The following is a 15,424-nucleotide window of genomic DNA, read 5'->3' as shown; positions in this document are numbered from 1 at the left end:
GGAGGCGAAGGTGAGGAGCGGAGAAGGTCCCAGTGACGAAGCGCCGCAGTCTGATAAACCCATCCGCCGCTAAGGGTTAGAGTACTATTATGTAATAATGCCCTTTTAGGTGACTCATGCAGATTCGCTTAAATTTGTTAATGTACAACTCTAGAATACACAATATATACATATTTACACCGGTCATTACTCTTCACTACTGTCACGAATCAGTAATCTTAGCTAACAGATAGGAGAAATACGCTGCTTACCTGGAAAAACCGTACCGCGTTTCTGCCGTAAGTTCCTCCGGTGCCTTCACTACCACTCGCTTGTGTAGCATATCAATCTGCTCTACCTCGCGACACACTATATACTCTCCAATTTTGATATCTTCCATACGATCTGTAACAACCTGTACCATCATGTCGTAGTCCACGCAGTATCCCATCATTGGCTCCGGGTACATGCCGTTACTCATCATTACCACCGTCAGCTCTGCCTCTCCTTGACGGTAGAGTTGCTCAAGGTACTCCAGCTTCCACTGTAATCCTGTTGACCGTTTCAATGAACGCGTACGCTCCTGAAACCGTACATATCCGCGGATCATATCCACCATCTCGGATTCAGCGTACAACTGCTTCTCGCCACGAAGACTCGCCTCTATTTGCCAGTGCGCAACCATGTCCAGGAACCGGCGTAGAGGGGATGTCACCCGAGCATAACCTTCTGGAATACCCATGTCGGTAGCAGGTCCCGCCTTGGCACTATACCACACATCTGCAGCAGTAAATGCTGTGGGATAAATTTTCTTCAAAAATCCACTGGAGCGGTAATCATCACTCGATGGGTGTTGGCCGTCGTTAATACTCCCGTGACGAAAGGGTAAGGAAATTCCCCGCTCGCTTGCGTATCGTGTCGCAACTCGTCCGGCAAGCATCATAAACTCTGCAATCACATATTGTGACGCATGCATTCCTTGAAAAAGTTTCAGCTGTGGGTCAAGAGACTCAAAGTCATACCTCGCCCTCACAGGCATTATCTCAACTCTTCCTTCATATGTCTTCACTGCTTTTGAAACTGACAAACTGTAATGCTGTACCGGGTTAACAAATCCGCCAGCCTTGCCTCGACCAACCCTGATATTCTCTGCCGTATCAAACCCTATCTGTAATATTGTTTTATCCTGCTCAGTCAAACATCCAGCAGAACATCCAGTCACTTGTGTTTTGTCTGCATATGGCAGCACATATCGACTGGGTAGTCCATAATCATACGTCGTGTACTTCCAATTCATTTTCTCAGACAAATCGCCATATGTCACAGCCTTTATATTGCGTATATATGAGGAGCGAACAGCATAATCGGCTATCTCACCATTTCCATCCAATTTGGCTGAAAATGTCAAGGCTAGTCGAGGCATACGTTCGTCCTCGCCTTCATCTCTCTTCAAACCAGAAGCCGAGATAATTTCTCTTGGAAGCATAGCCCGCGACGCCTCAGACAAATAAATCGTCTCCCACTTGCTCATTGCTTCCTTTGCTATTGGGTGATCGCGAGAGATTAGCGCCGTTGGATTCGCAATGTGTACATGAACCCATGTGCCATCTTCAACTGGCTCGATGGAAAATCCATCGTCAATTTCTTCGGCTTCGGGTCCATCAACGCAGTAAACGGGCATATCCCCAAAGTCATACCTCAAGCTAGCCATGCTGTCTTCGTACTCTAACTGAGAATGTGATCCGGTCGCTGCTCTATCATTTTTGTATGTTAACTGTGATACATCAGCAATATCTCTGCCGTCTAGGACATTGTATAAACTCATGTTGGCCCATCTTGGAATAACCCCGATCTCCCACAGCAATTGCTGCGCAATCTCTGCCGGGAAAACATCCGTGTCCCACATATCAATCTCTCTGAGCAATCGGCCTACGACAGACAGCACAACGGTATCTTCCTGGTACGTTAAATTAAGCATAACCCGTAGTATAATAAGCCGAACAAAAGCCTGGTCATTCTTGGAGAACTTGACGTTTACTTCCTCAACTTTCTCTCCTCTCGCTTCGGCCATACTACGCCGACGATAGTATCGTATCAGGCGACGACACTTATTAATGAATGACTTTGAAGCGTCACCGTTTATATCTCGCAGTAATTCAATAGCGCTTTCAACTTGCTTCACGCTATTTTTACTCATCGCAGCATACTCAAGCTGCCTGTAATGTGTAGATCCACTAATCTGCCATCGTATCGGGTCTCGAACAAGCATCAAATGCACCGCATAGTAGAAAATATTAAGCATCCTATTTTGTACTTTCAGTGGTTCACGCAATCGAGTAGCAATATCAATCAAATGCCAAATTCGCGACTCTTCATCTCCAGAAAGAGTTTCGTGAATCGAAGTACGAAACGGTAGCAGCGTCGAGTGCATGGCCATAACTTCTGTCTCAAACTTGCGTAATGGCCCACATATCTGTTGCGCAACGTGTATTGGCGCTACTAGAACCAAAAACTCGTCATCCGCAATTGAATTTCTAGACGCAGTCTGGTCGACAATGACGTTCGGGTACTCGAGTAGTTGATCTGTCTTCTTTAGGGTCATTGATACCACGCAATCTGATGCCACAGTTTCGGGAATAAAATTCTTGATATGGAAACCGACATCAGCTCTACTCCAGATCTGCAGCGACCGAGTAAGTGTCAGAACCAATAACTTTGCCGAAAATCCGACAATAAAGGTCTTGACGACAACGCCCATTTCTTGTGAATTGGAACAAATTAAGTCTCCAAGATCAATTTTTTGCATGGCAGCGTCATCTTTGGTAACAATTTTGCCGTCAGTATGAGTACCTGAGTATGGATTGTTAAACAGATTGGATTGCTTTGCGATATACTCGAGCCGCTCGCGACGTTGTGCTATTCGCCCTAGAATCCCATTGATTATAGAAGTGTTATCAAGCTTGTTTTTACTGCCAACTCTGGTATAATTCTGAATTAGAGAATTTAGTCGTTTAAGATCTTCGTTGTGCTCGTCTGCTGTACTTGGATCCGTCGTCTTGTGCGTAGACGTAGCTTTGGTCTTTTTTTTGATATTCGTCGACTTTTGCCGAACAGACCCCATTTGCAGCCAATATGGCCGTATAATACAGACGGTCTGCACCCGTGACCGTAAATAGCAGCCAGATAGGCCCTTGCCTATCGTCGCCATTCTACTGCGTCTGGACAATAGCGCGCGTCTAGGTTGATATATTTTTTCCAAACGACTTTGAAATAAATTTCATGAACTCCCAACCAATTGAGCCGCGCGATATCAAGATTCTCAAATCAAGCAAGGGAATCAACTGATGCGCTTCTATCATCACTACGGATATATCTAACATATATTCTATGTATCTTAAAATGTATCAAAAGCTATTCTACGCCAAAGTACCAAATACAAACTCTCTCAAAATAAAAAAACAACCAATAAAAAACACACCAAGTACTACCCCAGATATCGCTATGCGAATGATTAACTACTGAGAAAAAGCAGCCACTTCGCTTGTACCATCTAAAACCCTTAAAAGCCCTCTTAATGTATCTCCATTCATGACTATTCAGGAATTTCCTGTGTCATAAAGCTCCAACCCTTAAGTGTAGAATACTCCCAGTTCCATCCTTTCCATTTTCCAGATTTGTTTCCAGCGGCGTAGCCGGCGCGTCTGAAATTCTCCTCATCTGTCAATGGTTGTCCATTCAAACCCACAACTCCAGGTGTCGGCACTTCGAGACCCCATTCTCGAGCAAAAACTGCGTCTTTACTGACCGATCTACTCGCGTATTTTATACAAAGATTCTTATTGTTAACGTGATCTGCCAGTAGGATAGCTAACCATTCGCATGAAAATGTTGCAACTGAAGAGGAGGTGAAAAAATCGGTGAAATACGCAACCTCAAGATTCGGAAATGTAGGTGGCAGTAAGGCAGGTAAGCTTTTGTGTCGACTTGCATTATCAGCTGTCTCCGCAGCAGTTTGCGCAGGACTGTGTTCGCGACTAGTTGGTCTCAATAGTGAAGGTTCAGTAGATCTGCGCCAGCTATAAGTTCTGTTATACTTCGTTTCACTCTGTGCCGCCGAACCAAAAGGAGGTGAATCATTATCGTTCTCTCTTTCTTCGACAGCTACGACAGATGCCGCGGGTGTTGTTGTTCCAGAGACTGCTGGAATAGGGCTATCTTCTTGTGGATAATATTCCGCAGCTTGAGAAGAGCTTGTTTTTTCATCTAGATCGCCCTTAATCGCCTCAGGTAGTGGTTCTCCAGAAAAATTGTTCTCTTCAAATGGAGATGTAACTAGGCCAACATCACTCTCACTGTTATTTCTGCCCCCAATAGCTCGCAGCTGCTGAAGGCCTCCACTTTCAGATCGAAATTCAAAACAGACTGCAAGGTTGACATTTTGGAGTTGAAGAAACTGCAGATTTCTAAAATTGAGTGATAGAAACCTGCTTATACGTCGCTCGTACATGCAATTTAGGGTACACGACAACATGTGCGCTCGGTATACGAATCTGCGAACACTGTCAAATTTGGTAAGCGGAATAACGCGACCTTGATCAAGGGTGAACTCTTGTATACCCGACGGTAGGCTATCCATAAACAATGGCGAAATCATCAGTGTATCAAAGACATTCCAATGAAAGCATTCCAGAGTTGAATGAATAGAGAGACGGGTGAAGAAATCCATGAGAAAATTTGAGAATGCAAAGATGAGCTTATTGCGATACTTTGGATTTATGATTCGCGGGTGAACAGCAGGATCAGGATCTCGGATGGAGACAGAGCGTATAAAAGAGCCAGAAGGACCACCAGCAGTATTGAGTAAGCTAACAAGAGGAGGAGATACCTCTGATACCCGCAATGTGATATTTTGATATAGCAAAGGCGTGACGAGAGCGTGAAGACGACGGTTCACGCGAGCCAAGCTGGCGAGGTCTTTGTAGTCTGTCGGCGACCGTGATTGCTCATTAGACACTGTCTTTGTCACTCGAGAAATTTTGGGATCAAGAATTGGTTTTGCCGGCATTTTTGTTCGGGCAACGTCCTTCTTCTGCTTGCTTAGTGAGAACATGTTTCGCTTTATCGGCGGCGAAGCAGTAGTGGTGAACGGCGGGGCTAGGTACCCAGCAATATTCCCAAGCAGCTCCTCCGGCAGTGAATCTAGCCGCGCCATTCTCTGTACCAAACAAGATATTCCAGATCAGAAGAGAAGACGATGGCGTTATACGTAATTGGTTTTAGATGCCGATACGGGAGGTTGCGAGGCTATCTTTGGCGTGCGGCGCAATTACTCAAACTTTATCGCAAAACTCCAGAATCCTGAGACAGCACACACTACGATTGGTCTTCTTTTTACCAAGTATCAGTGGCCTGCTTTCTTCATGGTACGCTATACAGAGCCACTGCTGCGACCAGAGGATGATCCTCTGGCCGCATCTGCAGAGGCCGACGTCGCGGTTGCAGATATACTTGAGCGGCCACCGCAGCCAGCTGCTCACTCGCCACAATCACCGATTGTCGATAGTAGCGAGCCCAGCTTGAGAGACCATGCAGAACTGACAAAGAAGATATTGACATTTGCATCAGCTTTGTTGTGCTGGTAAGACTGATTCTAAAGCTGGTTTATGATTTCATCTTATTGCTGATGCTGACTGATACAGCATCTGTGGCGGATCCATAATGCTCTTCTCCTTGTATGCTCCCCAATTCCAGACCCATCTCGGCTATACTCAAGTCCAGGTCAATGTGCTTTCCATTCTTGGAGAAGCTGGCATGTATCTTACTACGCCGTGCGTATTCATTCACATATGGTAATTTTTCTGTATTCTAACCAGAAACTTGTAGAATCGTGGGAATTACGGCAGACGTTTATGGTTCCGCATTTCTCGCCTTTCTTGCAGCCATATTTTTTGGTCTCGCCTACGGACTTGCGGCTTGGGCGTATGCCAGTATTCTTCCATACCCTGCGATGATGGTGGCTTTTCTCTTTATTGGTGGCGGGACTGCTTGCATCTACTTTGGCTCTATCACTGCTTGCGCAAAGACCTTCTCTTCTAATCGTGGCCTGGCTCTCGGATTACCTATCACAGCTTACGGTCTTTCAAGTTTATGGCAATCGCAGATTGTTGCGCAGTTCTTCACAGACAAGGAGACAGGGGATGTATATGTTCCTCAACTCTTTACGTTCTTTGCATTATTTTTGGCAGCTGTAGGATTGACAGCTACATTCGGTTATCGAAATGGATATCGTCCCGAGAATACCGCTATTCCGGCGACTGCAAAATCTGCATCTGCCCAGTCATTACGATCTGGTTCTCAAAAATCAACCGATGACGAGGAGTCACCTCTGTTAAACGATACCAATAGTCTCAACTCTGAAGCTATCAGTATGCATCCTACGGGCATGGATGACGCTGGCAGTTCGATCTCCAACAGTATTGCCGATGATTTTGATGATCAGCCTATTGCCACGACTCGTAAGCAAATGGTACTGGAGTTTGTTCAAGATATCACAGCCTGGGGACTTGCTCTTGGATTGTTCACCACAACTGGTCCAGGAGAGATGTTTCTCAATAACATGGGCAGCATCATCCGTGCACTTGGTAAGCCAGGACCTTCAGCATCAACAAATGTGGCTATCATCTCTTTTTCATCCTCTGCGATGCGGATCATTGCGGGTATAGCATCCGACCAGATCGCAACTCGCGGTCCGAAGTACTCTCGTATGTGGGTGCTTTTGTTTTTTACTGCCGTGCTTGCCTTTGGACACTGGTTTGTAGGACTTGGAGGACTTGAAATCGAAAACGGATCGTGGTTCTGGGTTGTGAGTGCCACTCTTGGAGCCGGATATGGAGCCGTTTTCACTCTTGCACCGACCTTAGTGTCGCTTGTTTGGGGAGCTGAACGTTTTGGTACCAACTGGGGAGTTCTGTTTGTATTTCCTGCGGTAGGTTCTATTGTTTATGAGTTAATTTATGCCGGGATTTATGATCATTACTCTGACAACTCCCGGTTGTGCTACGGATTACAATGCTATCAAACCACATTTCTGATTACAGGTTCAAGCTGTTTGTTTGCTCTTCTTGTCTTCACTCTTGTGTGGCTATTGGGTTGGAAACGGCGCAGCGGTGTGTCTGTTTGATAAATATAGATGTCGGATATTTTTAGACTACCATTCTATTAAACTTTTAGAAGATTTTTATCATCTTGCTCTTGACCTTAAGAGTTAAATGTATATATAGTTCAGGGAGGTGTTTGGGCTGCTACTCAGGATGTAAATAGTTAATGTATAATATTGATAATCAATTCATTAGAATTTACCAGCCTCTCCATGGAAGCAGAATTTCATCAACTACGCCATTCTCCACGGCAAAATACCATTGGTACATTGATGACGTGATACACGCATGCTGTGGTAATAGAACTATCTTGTCGCCGATTTCCCATTTGGGGTCTACTGATTCAATACTATCAGCGCTCATAAATCCGTCTACAGCATCTGTTCTTCTACCAAGAATTCCGTGCTCTTGGCTTACTCGATTGAGAACCCAGCGACTTCCGGACATTGGCTGACCTTCGACAATTGCAATACCAGGAATTCTGCCTGGCTCTCTAGCAAGAGCCAATACACCTGCGTCGATCAAATACTCATCGCGATCTGCGTAATATGATAATACCTCAGCAACCACCTTGCCAGCAATATCTGATGGAGAAACGAGTCCGGTAGCCACTTGCTGAATATCGAGTAGCGCGTAATTACCAGCGTGGATTTCAACTTCACCATATGTTTGTAAATCTTTCATCCATGATTTAACCTCACTACTGACTATATGAGCGGTGGGTGTAGCTCCCATTGATAAAACATAACGAGAAGATGAATACTTTCGCACCACTGAAGCAGCAGCCTTGACACCTTCGACTTCCAATTTCAAATGCGCTTGAGCGTCATATACTCCTGCAGAGCCATAACTCGAGCCTCTATGTACATATACTCCGTGAAGTTCTACATACTTGTCGGTGGTCGTAATTATTTCTTTCACCAGAGAATCAAATGTAGCTGAAGTGGCTTCCTGTCCCGCTCTGTGATCGCCGATATCAACCTTCAGGAATATAGACCATGCTGGGATCCCAGGATTCTTCGTCGAGTAATCTTTCAACATATTCAACTGATCGATAGAGTCAATCATAAGCCTTAACTTAGCGTTGTAAGCGACCATCTGGCGGGCAATGCCTTCAAGAATTGAAATTTTGGACTTTGCAGGTGGAACACCATATAACGCATCTTTAACTACACCAGTAGCTACTAACGGAAGCACTCCTTGCAGTTCTCTGATTGTAGATGCAACGATAGAGTTATGTTTCTCACCGTTCCCCAGCTCCAACTTACTAATTTCGACTGTCTGCCACACGAACGAGTCAGCCAGCTATTCTTCTTAATATAGCTATAATAATAAAAATATCTCTACCTTATGTGTTTTGACATGTGGTCTAAATGTCAACCCGATATGCAAATCGTCCAATCTATCCAGCATTCGCCTGCAATTCGCACGAACTACTGCCATATCGACAATAAAGCTCGGTGTTGGAAGTGCGGAAACTGGCTTTCCTTTGTACTGCTCAAGAAGATGGTCTCTATGACACGATAAGCTATTATATGCGTCCATTTCTAATAGAATTAAGTTGAATAGTTGTATAGAGACACAAGAAGGCAGAGTGCATACTAGGCGTGGAATTTAATCGTTGATGCCTTCGACAATATGCACATCCATTCTCGAAGTTGATAAGCTTTAAATTGAACTTATTAGGTTTTGTTTATTAAGAAGTTTACCCGGATTGAATTTTAGAGCCAAAGATCGTTGGGAGTTTTTTTTGTCAATTTCGCAAATAGAAAAAATTCCTGGACCAATAAAACAGATCTCTATTTCACACTGCTTTTTTTCACGAAATAATACACTACGTCGAAATAACAGTGACAAAGTGGCTTTTACTTCAGCTAGAAGTCGTTTTTCACTTTTGATAATCTAAAATGGCGAAGAGGAAGCGCGAGAACCTCCTCTGGGAGCTGGACATGCTTGAATCAACTGTTTCCGCGGGAAATTTGAAAAAGACTCGTTTAACCCGCACTAAACTTGCATTAGAGAAAATCAAAAGAAAGGGTCAAAAGATTGAGAATGGCGTCGACTCTCAACAGATCAAAGATGTGGAAGATATTGAACGTAGAGCTATCGAATTGAAGCGCAAGCTCGTCGAACAGAGGGTTTACTACTGGGCAAAGGAGTTAGTGCGTGGTTTGAAGAAAGCCAAGTCATCGGAGACCCAGAGGATTGTGAGAAAACTGAAGGAGGCTAGGTACAGGATCCTCGTGTCTGCATAATGCATAATAGTTTACTAACCAATCACTCCAGATCAAATGAGAAAGACGACTTTGTTACCAAATATGAAGGAGAACTACGAATAACCAAAAATCTGGACATATCATCAATTGCTTCAACGCACATACTGAAAAAACTACAAAAAGACAAATTTCTTGCTGGATCAGACCTACTACCAGATACCCCCCCGGTTGTCAAGTCGGATGCATCGACGCCAAATCTAGAACAAAGATTAAATAAAGTTCCAACGAATAGAGACCAGCAGAAAAAAGATGAAATTGTGCGATTGGACATTATAGCGCGGTTACTAAAAATGAGGCCAATACAAACAATTCTTACGAGCGGAGTTTTAGGAATCACATCTGCGGTTGAGCTGGCTCTCAACACTAAAAAGCAGCGAGAGGCAAAAAATGTCAACGTGCAAGAACTTTCTGAAACCCACGACAACGAAGACAGCGATAGAGAGAGCGAAAATAAGGAGTTAACCGGCGACAGCGCAAACGCAGAAAATGCAGATAGCGACGACGATGGTGAGGATTCTGATGAGGACGAAGAAAGTGAGATAGATATGGATCAATACCGAGGCCTTGTTCATTGCAGTGACGACAGTGACGACGACGATGAAGATAGAGAGGAACCTGATTATAATCAAATTTCAGATCAAGAGCCGTCGGACGAGGACATTGATGACGATGATGACATCTTGACTTCTGAAAGCGGGGAGGAGGAAATATCAACTGATTTGCGGATTAAGACCAAGAAAGAAGGCAACAAAGAGAGTAAGAGAGACAAGTTGCATTCTAAGACTATGCCTGAAATCGACAGAAAAGCAAAAACCATTATTCTCCCATCGCTTAACAATGGCTACATTTCTCCGGGCTCTGATGACGAGTTTTTATCTGATGAAGAAGGAGGAAGGCGCAGACCAGCCTCGGCTAAACCTCGGAAAAACAGAAGAGGACAACGGGCTCGCCAGAAAATTTGGGAGCAGAAATACGGAAAGAAAGCTACACATGTAGCCAAAGAAGAAGCTGCACGCAAGGCAAAGGAGGAGGAGAAGCAGCAGAAATATCTTGAGCGTGTTGCCAAAAGACAGTTGCAGAATAGTGCAAGTAACGCGAATGCTACTCCTCTGGGCGTACAGGGCAAAGCAAAGACAGATAAGCCTTTGCATCCGTCTTGGGAGGCGAGGCAAGCTAAGAGCAAGCCTGTGCCATTCCAGGGTAAAAAGGTCGTGTTCGAGTAACTTAACCGAACATAAGATGTATATTATTAACTATAACCTAATCAAACTTTGCATCATCATATTTATGCTGCAATTATCCGGCGTAATTTAGCTCGTAGATGGAGATGTTATATTCTCACGTAACTTTGGTGTCTGCCCCTCTGCCAAGTTTGCAGCATTAATGCTGGATATTGATTGACCTGAGAGCAGCTCCGACAGTCGTAACTGAAGTTTAGATATTTCATCTTTCAAATGCTCATTTAACTCTCCTTGGGCTTGGATAGTAGTACTAAGGATTTCAACCCGAGTAGTTTCTGCGACTCTCTCGTCACGTAGCACGGAGAGCTCTGATTCTAGTGTTCTAATTTTAGCAGATTCATCAGATTTTTGAGTCTGCACTCTAAGAAGTGAAACCTCTTCAGTCAGATTCTCAATCATAGATTCGCGGTCGCGCACTTCTCCATCCAAACTCCCGATGACTTTACTGGCGGCTTCTAGCTCACGTTTCAGGGACTCGATAGCTAGCCCTTGGTCAGAAATTGTCTTCTCGCTTTTCTCGTTCGTATTGATCAAGGGTTTACCAGCAGCCTCTAATTCGAGTTTTAAAGACTCAATAGTAGCATGCAGCTCAGAGACGGTTTGCTTACTTTTCTCATTTTTCTCATTGGAGCCTGTCAATTCTTTTTTGATTTGAGAAATACTAAGATCGAAATTTCTAGCCTTTGCTAGAAGATCATTTATTGTTTTCTCTTGCTCTCGGATGGTGGTGTTCTAGAATTGAGTGTTAGCTCACACGATCTAAATGACGACAACAGGATTAAACCAGTACATACCGATAAGTCGAGTTTTCTGACCATATCGGCCACACCAATTCCACCGTTTGGACTCTTTCGCCCGGTCTTGTAATCATCAACTTTCAGTTGCAGATCGACGATTTCAGCTTGAAGAGATTCAATTGCTTTGTCTTTTTCGCCTATAGCACTACGCAGCTGTTCGAGTTCGGCGATAAGAGAAGCCAACTTAGTTTCATAGTCGCCAATCTTCTGAAATTTCACATCATCTCGTTGCGTCTGCTCGGTTTTCTCAGTAAATCCTGCGTTAGGTTTAGAAGAATGTCTAGGCCGCGTAATAGAAGCATGATCAATATGCTTCGGACTTTGAATGACAGAGCTTGGTCTAGTAATGGAACTAGATCTGCTACTGCGTGCTCGTTCGTGTTCTGATTGTCTGACTTTAGTTGGTTTACTCGAGGGAGCAGAAGTATATTGAGATTTTGATGAAGATCGAGACATGGAACTCTTTGTTGACGCTGCATAACTGGGTTGAGCGGCGCGCTGAGCAGAGCTCTTAGTCACAATAGATCGAGGAGCAGGAGCGAGTTGATTAGGATCAGCGCTCTGCGAGCTCAGTCTAAACTTTGAAATATCATGGTCTAACCGAGCTCTCTGCTCTTGCGCTGGCTGATTGGGCTTCCCCAGGGTTGCCATCACACGAGCACGAGAAGCTGCGGTCGGTGCAAATAGACGCGAGGACATCGTCGAACGCGCCGCAGACCGGCTGCTGACAGCGGAAGTTGTTCGGGAAAGGTGCTCGACCGGTTTGATAGAGGATGACGATGCATGTAGCTGCATCTGAGAGTCGGGAACAGTGGAGGTGTCCATGACTGGCTTGTAGACTCTGTTTACGACTATCTGCTTTGAAGAAGTTCGATCAGAACGCGTGGTCATGTGACAGTAATGGATACACACCCCTCAGAATGTGCTGCGTGGCTGTTCGCGTGCTTGGGCGATTGGACAAAGGGCTTCAACAAGTCGCAACCACGACGCGCACCAACGAGAGCGCGTAGAACGGCCACGGCCATCGCGAGAGCGAGAGCTGGCAAGAGGCTGCTCTGAAATTTTGTTAGGATAAATGCACGGTCTATACTGCTTCTGCTTCTTCTGCTTCTCCTGTTCTTTACTGCTTCTTTCTTTCTTTCTGTCTGTCTTTATCTGCATCTGAGACCAGCTTTAATAGCAATATTCAGTAATGTACGTCGGGCTCGCCATTGCCGCCTGTCTCTTTGGACTTGCTGCTCTTCTTAACTATACCTATGCAAAAAGCGTAATTATTTTTGCCTGGAGCTGCTTCCTCAAGCCATTCAACGGCGCAGCCGACCTCAACGACCAGCAGGCCGCCTTGGAAAGCTTTTACCAGAGTCAAGCGTCTATTTACGATCTTACCCGCTCTGCTCTTCTTCAGGGTCGCGAGATGATGTATGCCGGTGACTTTTGATATCCAGTCTCATTACTGATTTGTATAGGCTTCAATTAGCCGCATCGCACTTGAACACCACCATGCCCGTGTGGATCGACGTGAGTATATTACTGTTGATTGATATATCGAGCGATTGTTAAATAAAATATAGATTGGTGGGGGCACAGGCTGGAACATTGAGCAAATGGATGCCTACAAGAAGATTTCTGGGTTTAAAGCCGTCTATTTAATTGACCTTTCCCCTTCTCTTTGTGAGGTTGCTCGCAAGCGTTTCGCTGCAAAAAAATGGCCCAATGTTCACATTATTTGTGCGGATGCGACCGCCTTCTCCCTTCCGGATGATATTAAGACTGCAGATCTCGTGACTATGTCCTACTCTCTATCTATGATTCCGATGTATGCTTACTGCGACTGCAGTTTTAAGTTATCGGTAATTGTCTGACGATTTATAGGTTTTACGCTGTCATTGACCGCATCGAGAAGATCCTTTCCAACAATGGCGTTGTTGCAGTTGTTGACTTTTATGCCCAATCTACAGCAAATCTGTGTGGCCGCTCCAACCTCGGCGGCGAACTTCTTCGCCACGTCAACTGGTTTTCTCGTACGTTCTGGCGTCTCTGGTTCGAATTCGACCGAGTGTACCTTGATCCTTCTCGCCGTGACTACCTTGAATATCAATTTGGTACTGTAAAGTCTGTCAACTCACGCAACAACCTTCTCGGACGTATCCCTTATTACATCTGGCTTGGATGCCTCAAGCGCCGTGATTCAGAGCGTGCTCGTAAGATCGATGCTATGGCCACCGAATCTCCATACCTTCTACCCGTTAGTACCTCACCCGAGTTGTCTGTCATCGATGAAGATTGCATTATCGCTGTTCGCTCAAAAGGATATGAAGCTGCTGCAATCAATTTGCAGCGTAACTTTCCGCTACCCTCGTTCTTCTATCAGACCGAAATCTGGCGCATATTTTATGACGAACGTCTTGCAAAGTATAATCAGTTTGCGGGAGAGTATATTTATGCTTTCACATGGGAGGATCCACGCGAAGACGACAGGATTCTGAAATTCAAGCCTACTGATACTGTGCTTGCTATTACTTCGGCAGGCGACAATATCATGACGTATGCCGCTTTACCTACGGCTCCTCATAGAATTCACTGCGTGGATTTAAATCCTTATCAAAATCACTTGGTCGAGCTCAAGCTTGCTGCCTTTTCCGTACTTGAGTACCACGATATCTGGAAGCTTTTTGGCGAAGGTCGCCATACCAATTTTGGTGGGTTGCTAATCTCAAAGCTTGCACCTAAGTTGTCGTCTCATGCACTTCAATACTGGCTGCGTAACCAGAAAACCTTCACAGGATCCAAGGGCCTTTATGACACCGGCTCCACTCGCTGGGCTATTCGTATTGCCAAGTTCATTTTTTGGATAACAGGATGCTCGGGTGATGTGGAGAACTTGTGCAAGGCAACTTCGCTTGCGGAACAGAAAAAGATTTACGACACCAAAATCCGCCCAGCAATAATCAATCCTTGGGTAGCATCTATTGTTCTCCGAAACCCCATGTTTTTGTGGAAGGCTCTGGGTGTTCCCATGCATCAGGCTGAGATGATTTCTTCCACCGCAGGGGATTTTCTGACTTATATCACTGACACTTTGGACCCCATTATTGAGCGCTCACTCATTTCGAGCGACAACTACTTTTACTATCTTTGCCTGAAAGGAAGATACTCTGCTAGCAACTGCCCTGGATATCTAAAACGGGAGTCATTTACCAGGCTTTGCAAACCTGGCGCTCTTGATGGTATTCGCATCCACACCGATGAAATTGTCGATGTGGTTGCTCGTATTCGAAAACACTCCGTCACCATCGCTATAGTGATGGACCACATGGACTGGTTTGATACAGATGGAGTCGACGCCACGCGAGAGATCCGAGCTCTGAACCATGCATTGAAGAATGGTGGCCGTGTTCTGTTTCGTTCTGCTTCAAAGTGTCCATGGTACACCAAGGTTTACGACCGCGAAGGATTTAAATGTCACGCAGAGCAAGTGAGAGAGAAGAAAACCAGCATCGATAGAACGAATATGTACGCTAGTACATGGGTTGCTACAAAGATAAGAGACCTGAATGGTGAGTCTAGCGTTGAGAATCTCGTATTGTAAGATATCTACTACGCTTGTTATCTGAGGACGATTGCCAGATGGTAAACGGATGTATACGATAAACGCACAAACAGCGCCAGCGCCGGGCAGGAGATTGGCCAAGAATTTTAGCATTCTATCAGATAAAAAAGACACCTGCAATCTTTTCAGTTCAGTATCAATGCTTGTAAGTCAAAAAAAAGCAGCCTAACGGGGGTCTCGAACCCCCAACCTTGAGATGACTTTTAAGATTTCCTTAAGAGTCTCACGCTCTGCCAATTGAGCTAGCCAGGCCCCTGATTGAAAATCTCCTCCAGCTACACTATAATTCCATCCATTACACCCTAACCTTTGTTTGTAAATCTTAATTCAAGCTTAATTGGAGACCGACAGCTGGAAGTTTGTA

General features: G+C 44.9%; 7 protein-coding genes and 1 non-coding gene across 8 annotated transcripts; 3 read left to right on the top strand and 5 right to left on the bottom strand.

Moving 5' to 3' along the window:
- Positions 1-103: 103 nt before the first annotated feature.
- Positions 104-3,209, bottom strand: V2V93DRAFT_370503 (uncharacterized protein). Its single transcript, XM_066910289.1, has one exon. It carries the CDS (start codon positions 3,185-3,187, stop codon positions 248-250), a length of 2,940 nt encoding a protein of 979 aa, XP_066765217.1. The 5' UTR covers positions 3,188-3,209; the 3' UTR covers positions 104-247.
- A 153-nt stretch (positions 3,210-3,362) lies between these two features.
- On the bottom strand, positions 3,363-5,255 carry V2V93DRAFT_370502 (uncharacterized protein). Its single transcript, XM_066910288.1, has one exon. The coding sequence runs from the start codon at positions 5,189-5,191 to the stop codon at positions 3,572-3,574; it is 1,620 nt and encodes a 539-aa protein (XP_066765216.1). The 5' UTR covers positions 5,192-5,255; the 3' UTR covers positions 3,363-3,571.
- A 40-nt stretch (positions 5,256-5,295) lies between these two features.
- Positions 5,296-7,247, top strand: V2V93DRAFT_256913 (major facilitator superfamily domain-containing protein). The gene is made up of 3 exons (XM_066907139.1): positions 5,296-5,617; positions 5,679-5,807; positions 5,863-7,247. Exons 1-3 carry the CDS (start codon positions 5,400-5,402, stop codon positions 7,157-7,159), a joined length of 1,644 nt encoding a protein of 547 aa, XP_066765215.1. The 5' UTR covers positions 5,296-5,399; the 3' UTR covers positions 7,160-7,247.
- Positions 7,248-7,282: 35 nt separating this feature from the next.
- V2V93DRAFT_370499 (putative serine dehydratase domain-containing protein) lies at positions 7,283-8,762 on the bottom strand. Its single transcript, XM_066910287.1, has 2 exons — positions 8,484-8,762; positions 7,283-8,417 (listed from the first exon to the last, which is right to left on the bottom strand). The coding sequence occupies exons 1-2, from the start codon at positions 8,679-8,681 to the stop codon at positions 7,335-7,337; spliced, it is 1,281 nt and encodes a 426-aa protein (XP_066765214.1). The 5' UTR covers positions 8,682-8,762; the 3' UTR covers positions 7,283-7,334.
- Positions 8,763-8,909: 147 nt separating this feature from the next.
- V2V93DRAFT_335893 (Bud-site selection protein) lies at positions 8,910-10,677 on the top strand. Its single transcript, XM_066907723.1, has 2 exons — positions 8,910-9,366; positions 9,423-10,677. Exons 1-2 carry the CDS (start codon positions 9,044-9,046, stop codon positions 10,633-10,635), a joined length of 1,536 nt encoding a protein of 511 aa, XP_066765213.1. The 5' UTR covers positions 8,910-9,043; the 3' UTR covers positions 10,636-10,677.
- A 45-nt stretch (positions 10,678-10,722) lies between these two features.
- V2V93DRAFT_359209 (uncharacterized protein) lies at positions 10,723-12,475 on the bottom strand (the record flags this gene model as incomplete). Its single annotated transcript, XM_066908085.1, has 3 exons — positions 10,723-11,385; positions 11,448-12,291; positions 12,363-12,475. The coding sequence occupies 3 exons, from the start codon at positions 12,473-12,475 to the stop codon at positions 10,723-10,725; spliced, it is 1,620 nt and encodes a 539-aa protein (XP_066765212.1).
- On the top strand, positions 12,339-15,193 carry V2V93DRAFT_370495 (uncharacterized protein). The gene is made up of 4 exons (XM_066910286.1): positions 12,339-12,869; positions 12,917-12,968; positions 13,022-13,266; positions 13,323-15,193. Exons 1-4 carry the CDS (start codon positions 12,643-12,645, stop codon positions 15,037-15,039), a joined length of 2,241 nt encoding a protein of 746 aa, XP_066765211.1. The 5' UTR covers positions 12,339-12,642; the 3' UTR covers positions 15,040-15,193.
- A 29-nt stretch (positions 15,194-15,222) lies between these two features.
- On the bottom strand, positions 15,223-15,312 carry V2V93DRAFT_t41. The gene has a single exon. It is a non-coding gene; the product is annotated as a tRNA-Lys (tRNA).
- Between the last annotated feature and the right edge of the window lie 112 nt (positions 15,313-15,424).

The sequence above is a fragment of the Kockiozyma suomiensis genome (assembly GCF_038497685.1).
Source record: "Kockiozyma suomiensis strain NRRL Y-17356 unplaced genomic scaffold V2V93scaffold_8, whole genome shotgun sequence".
Classification (NCBI taxonomy): Eukaryota; Fungi; Ascomycota; class Lipomycetes; order Lipomycetales; family Lipomycetaceae; genus Kockiozyma; species Kockiozyma suomiensis.
The sequence above is the reverse complement of the archived record's forward strand: the minus strand, read 5'-3'. Positions and strand labels throughout refer to the sequence as shown.

Coding starts and splice junctions, on each gene's coding strand:
- V2V93DRAFT_370503 (XM_066910289.1), bottom strand. CDS start 3,187: ATGGCGACGATAGGCAAGGGCCTATCTGGCTGCTATTTACGGTCACGG.
- V2V93DRAFT_370502 (XM_066910288.1), bottom strand. CDS start 5,191: ATGGCGCGGCTAGATTCACTGCCGGAGGAGCTGCTTGGGAATATTGCT.
- V2V93DRAFT_256913 (XM_066907139.1), top strand. CDS start 5,400: ATGGTACGCTATACAGAGCCACTGCTGCGACCAGAGGATGATCCTCTG. Junction 5,618..5,678: donor GCATCAGCTTTGTTGTGCTG/GTAAGACTGATT, acceptor TGACTGATACAG/CATCTGTGGCGGATCCATAA. Junction 5,808..5,862: donor GGCATGTATCTTACTACGCC/GTGCGTATTCAT, acceptor AGAAACTTGTAG/AATCGTGGGAATTACGGCAG.
- V2V93DRAFT_370499 (XM_066910287.1), bottom strand. CDS start 8,681: ATGGACGCATATAATAGCTTATCGTGTCATAGAGACCATCTTCTTGAG. Junction 8,418..8,483: donor CACATGTCAAAACACATAAG/GTAGAGATATTT, acceptor TTCGTGTGGCAG/ACAGTCGAAATTAGTAAGTT.
- V2V93DRAFT_335893 (XM_066907723.1), top strand. CDS start 9,044: ATGGCGAAGAGGAAGCGCGAGAACCTCCTCTGGGAGCTGGACATGCTT. Junction 9,367..9,422: donor AGAAAACTGAAGGAGGCTAG/GTACAGGATCCT, acceptor CAATCACTCCAG/ATCAAATGAGAAAGACGACT.
- V2V93DRAFT_370495 (XM_066910286.1), top strand. CDS start 12,643: ATGTACGTCGGGCTCGCCATTGCCGCCTGTCTCTTTGGACTTGCTGCT. Junction 12,870..12,916: donor CTTCAGGGTCGCGAGATGAT/GTATGCCGGTGA, acceptor TGATTTGTATAG/GCTTCAATTAGCCGCATCGC. Junction 12,969..13,021: donor CCATGCCCGTGTGGATCGAC/GTGAGTATATTA, acceptor AATAAAATATAG/ATTGGTGGGGGCACAGGCTG.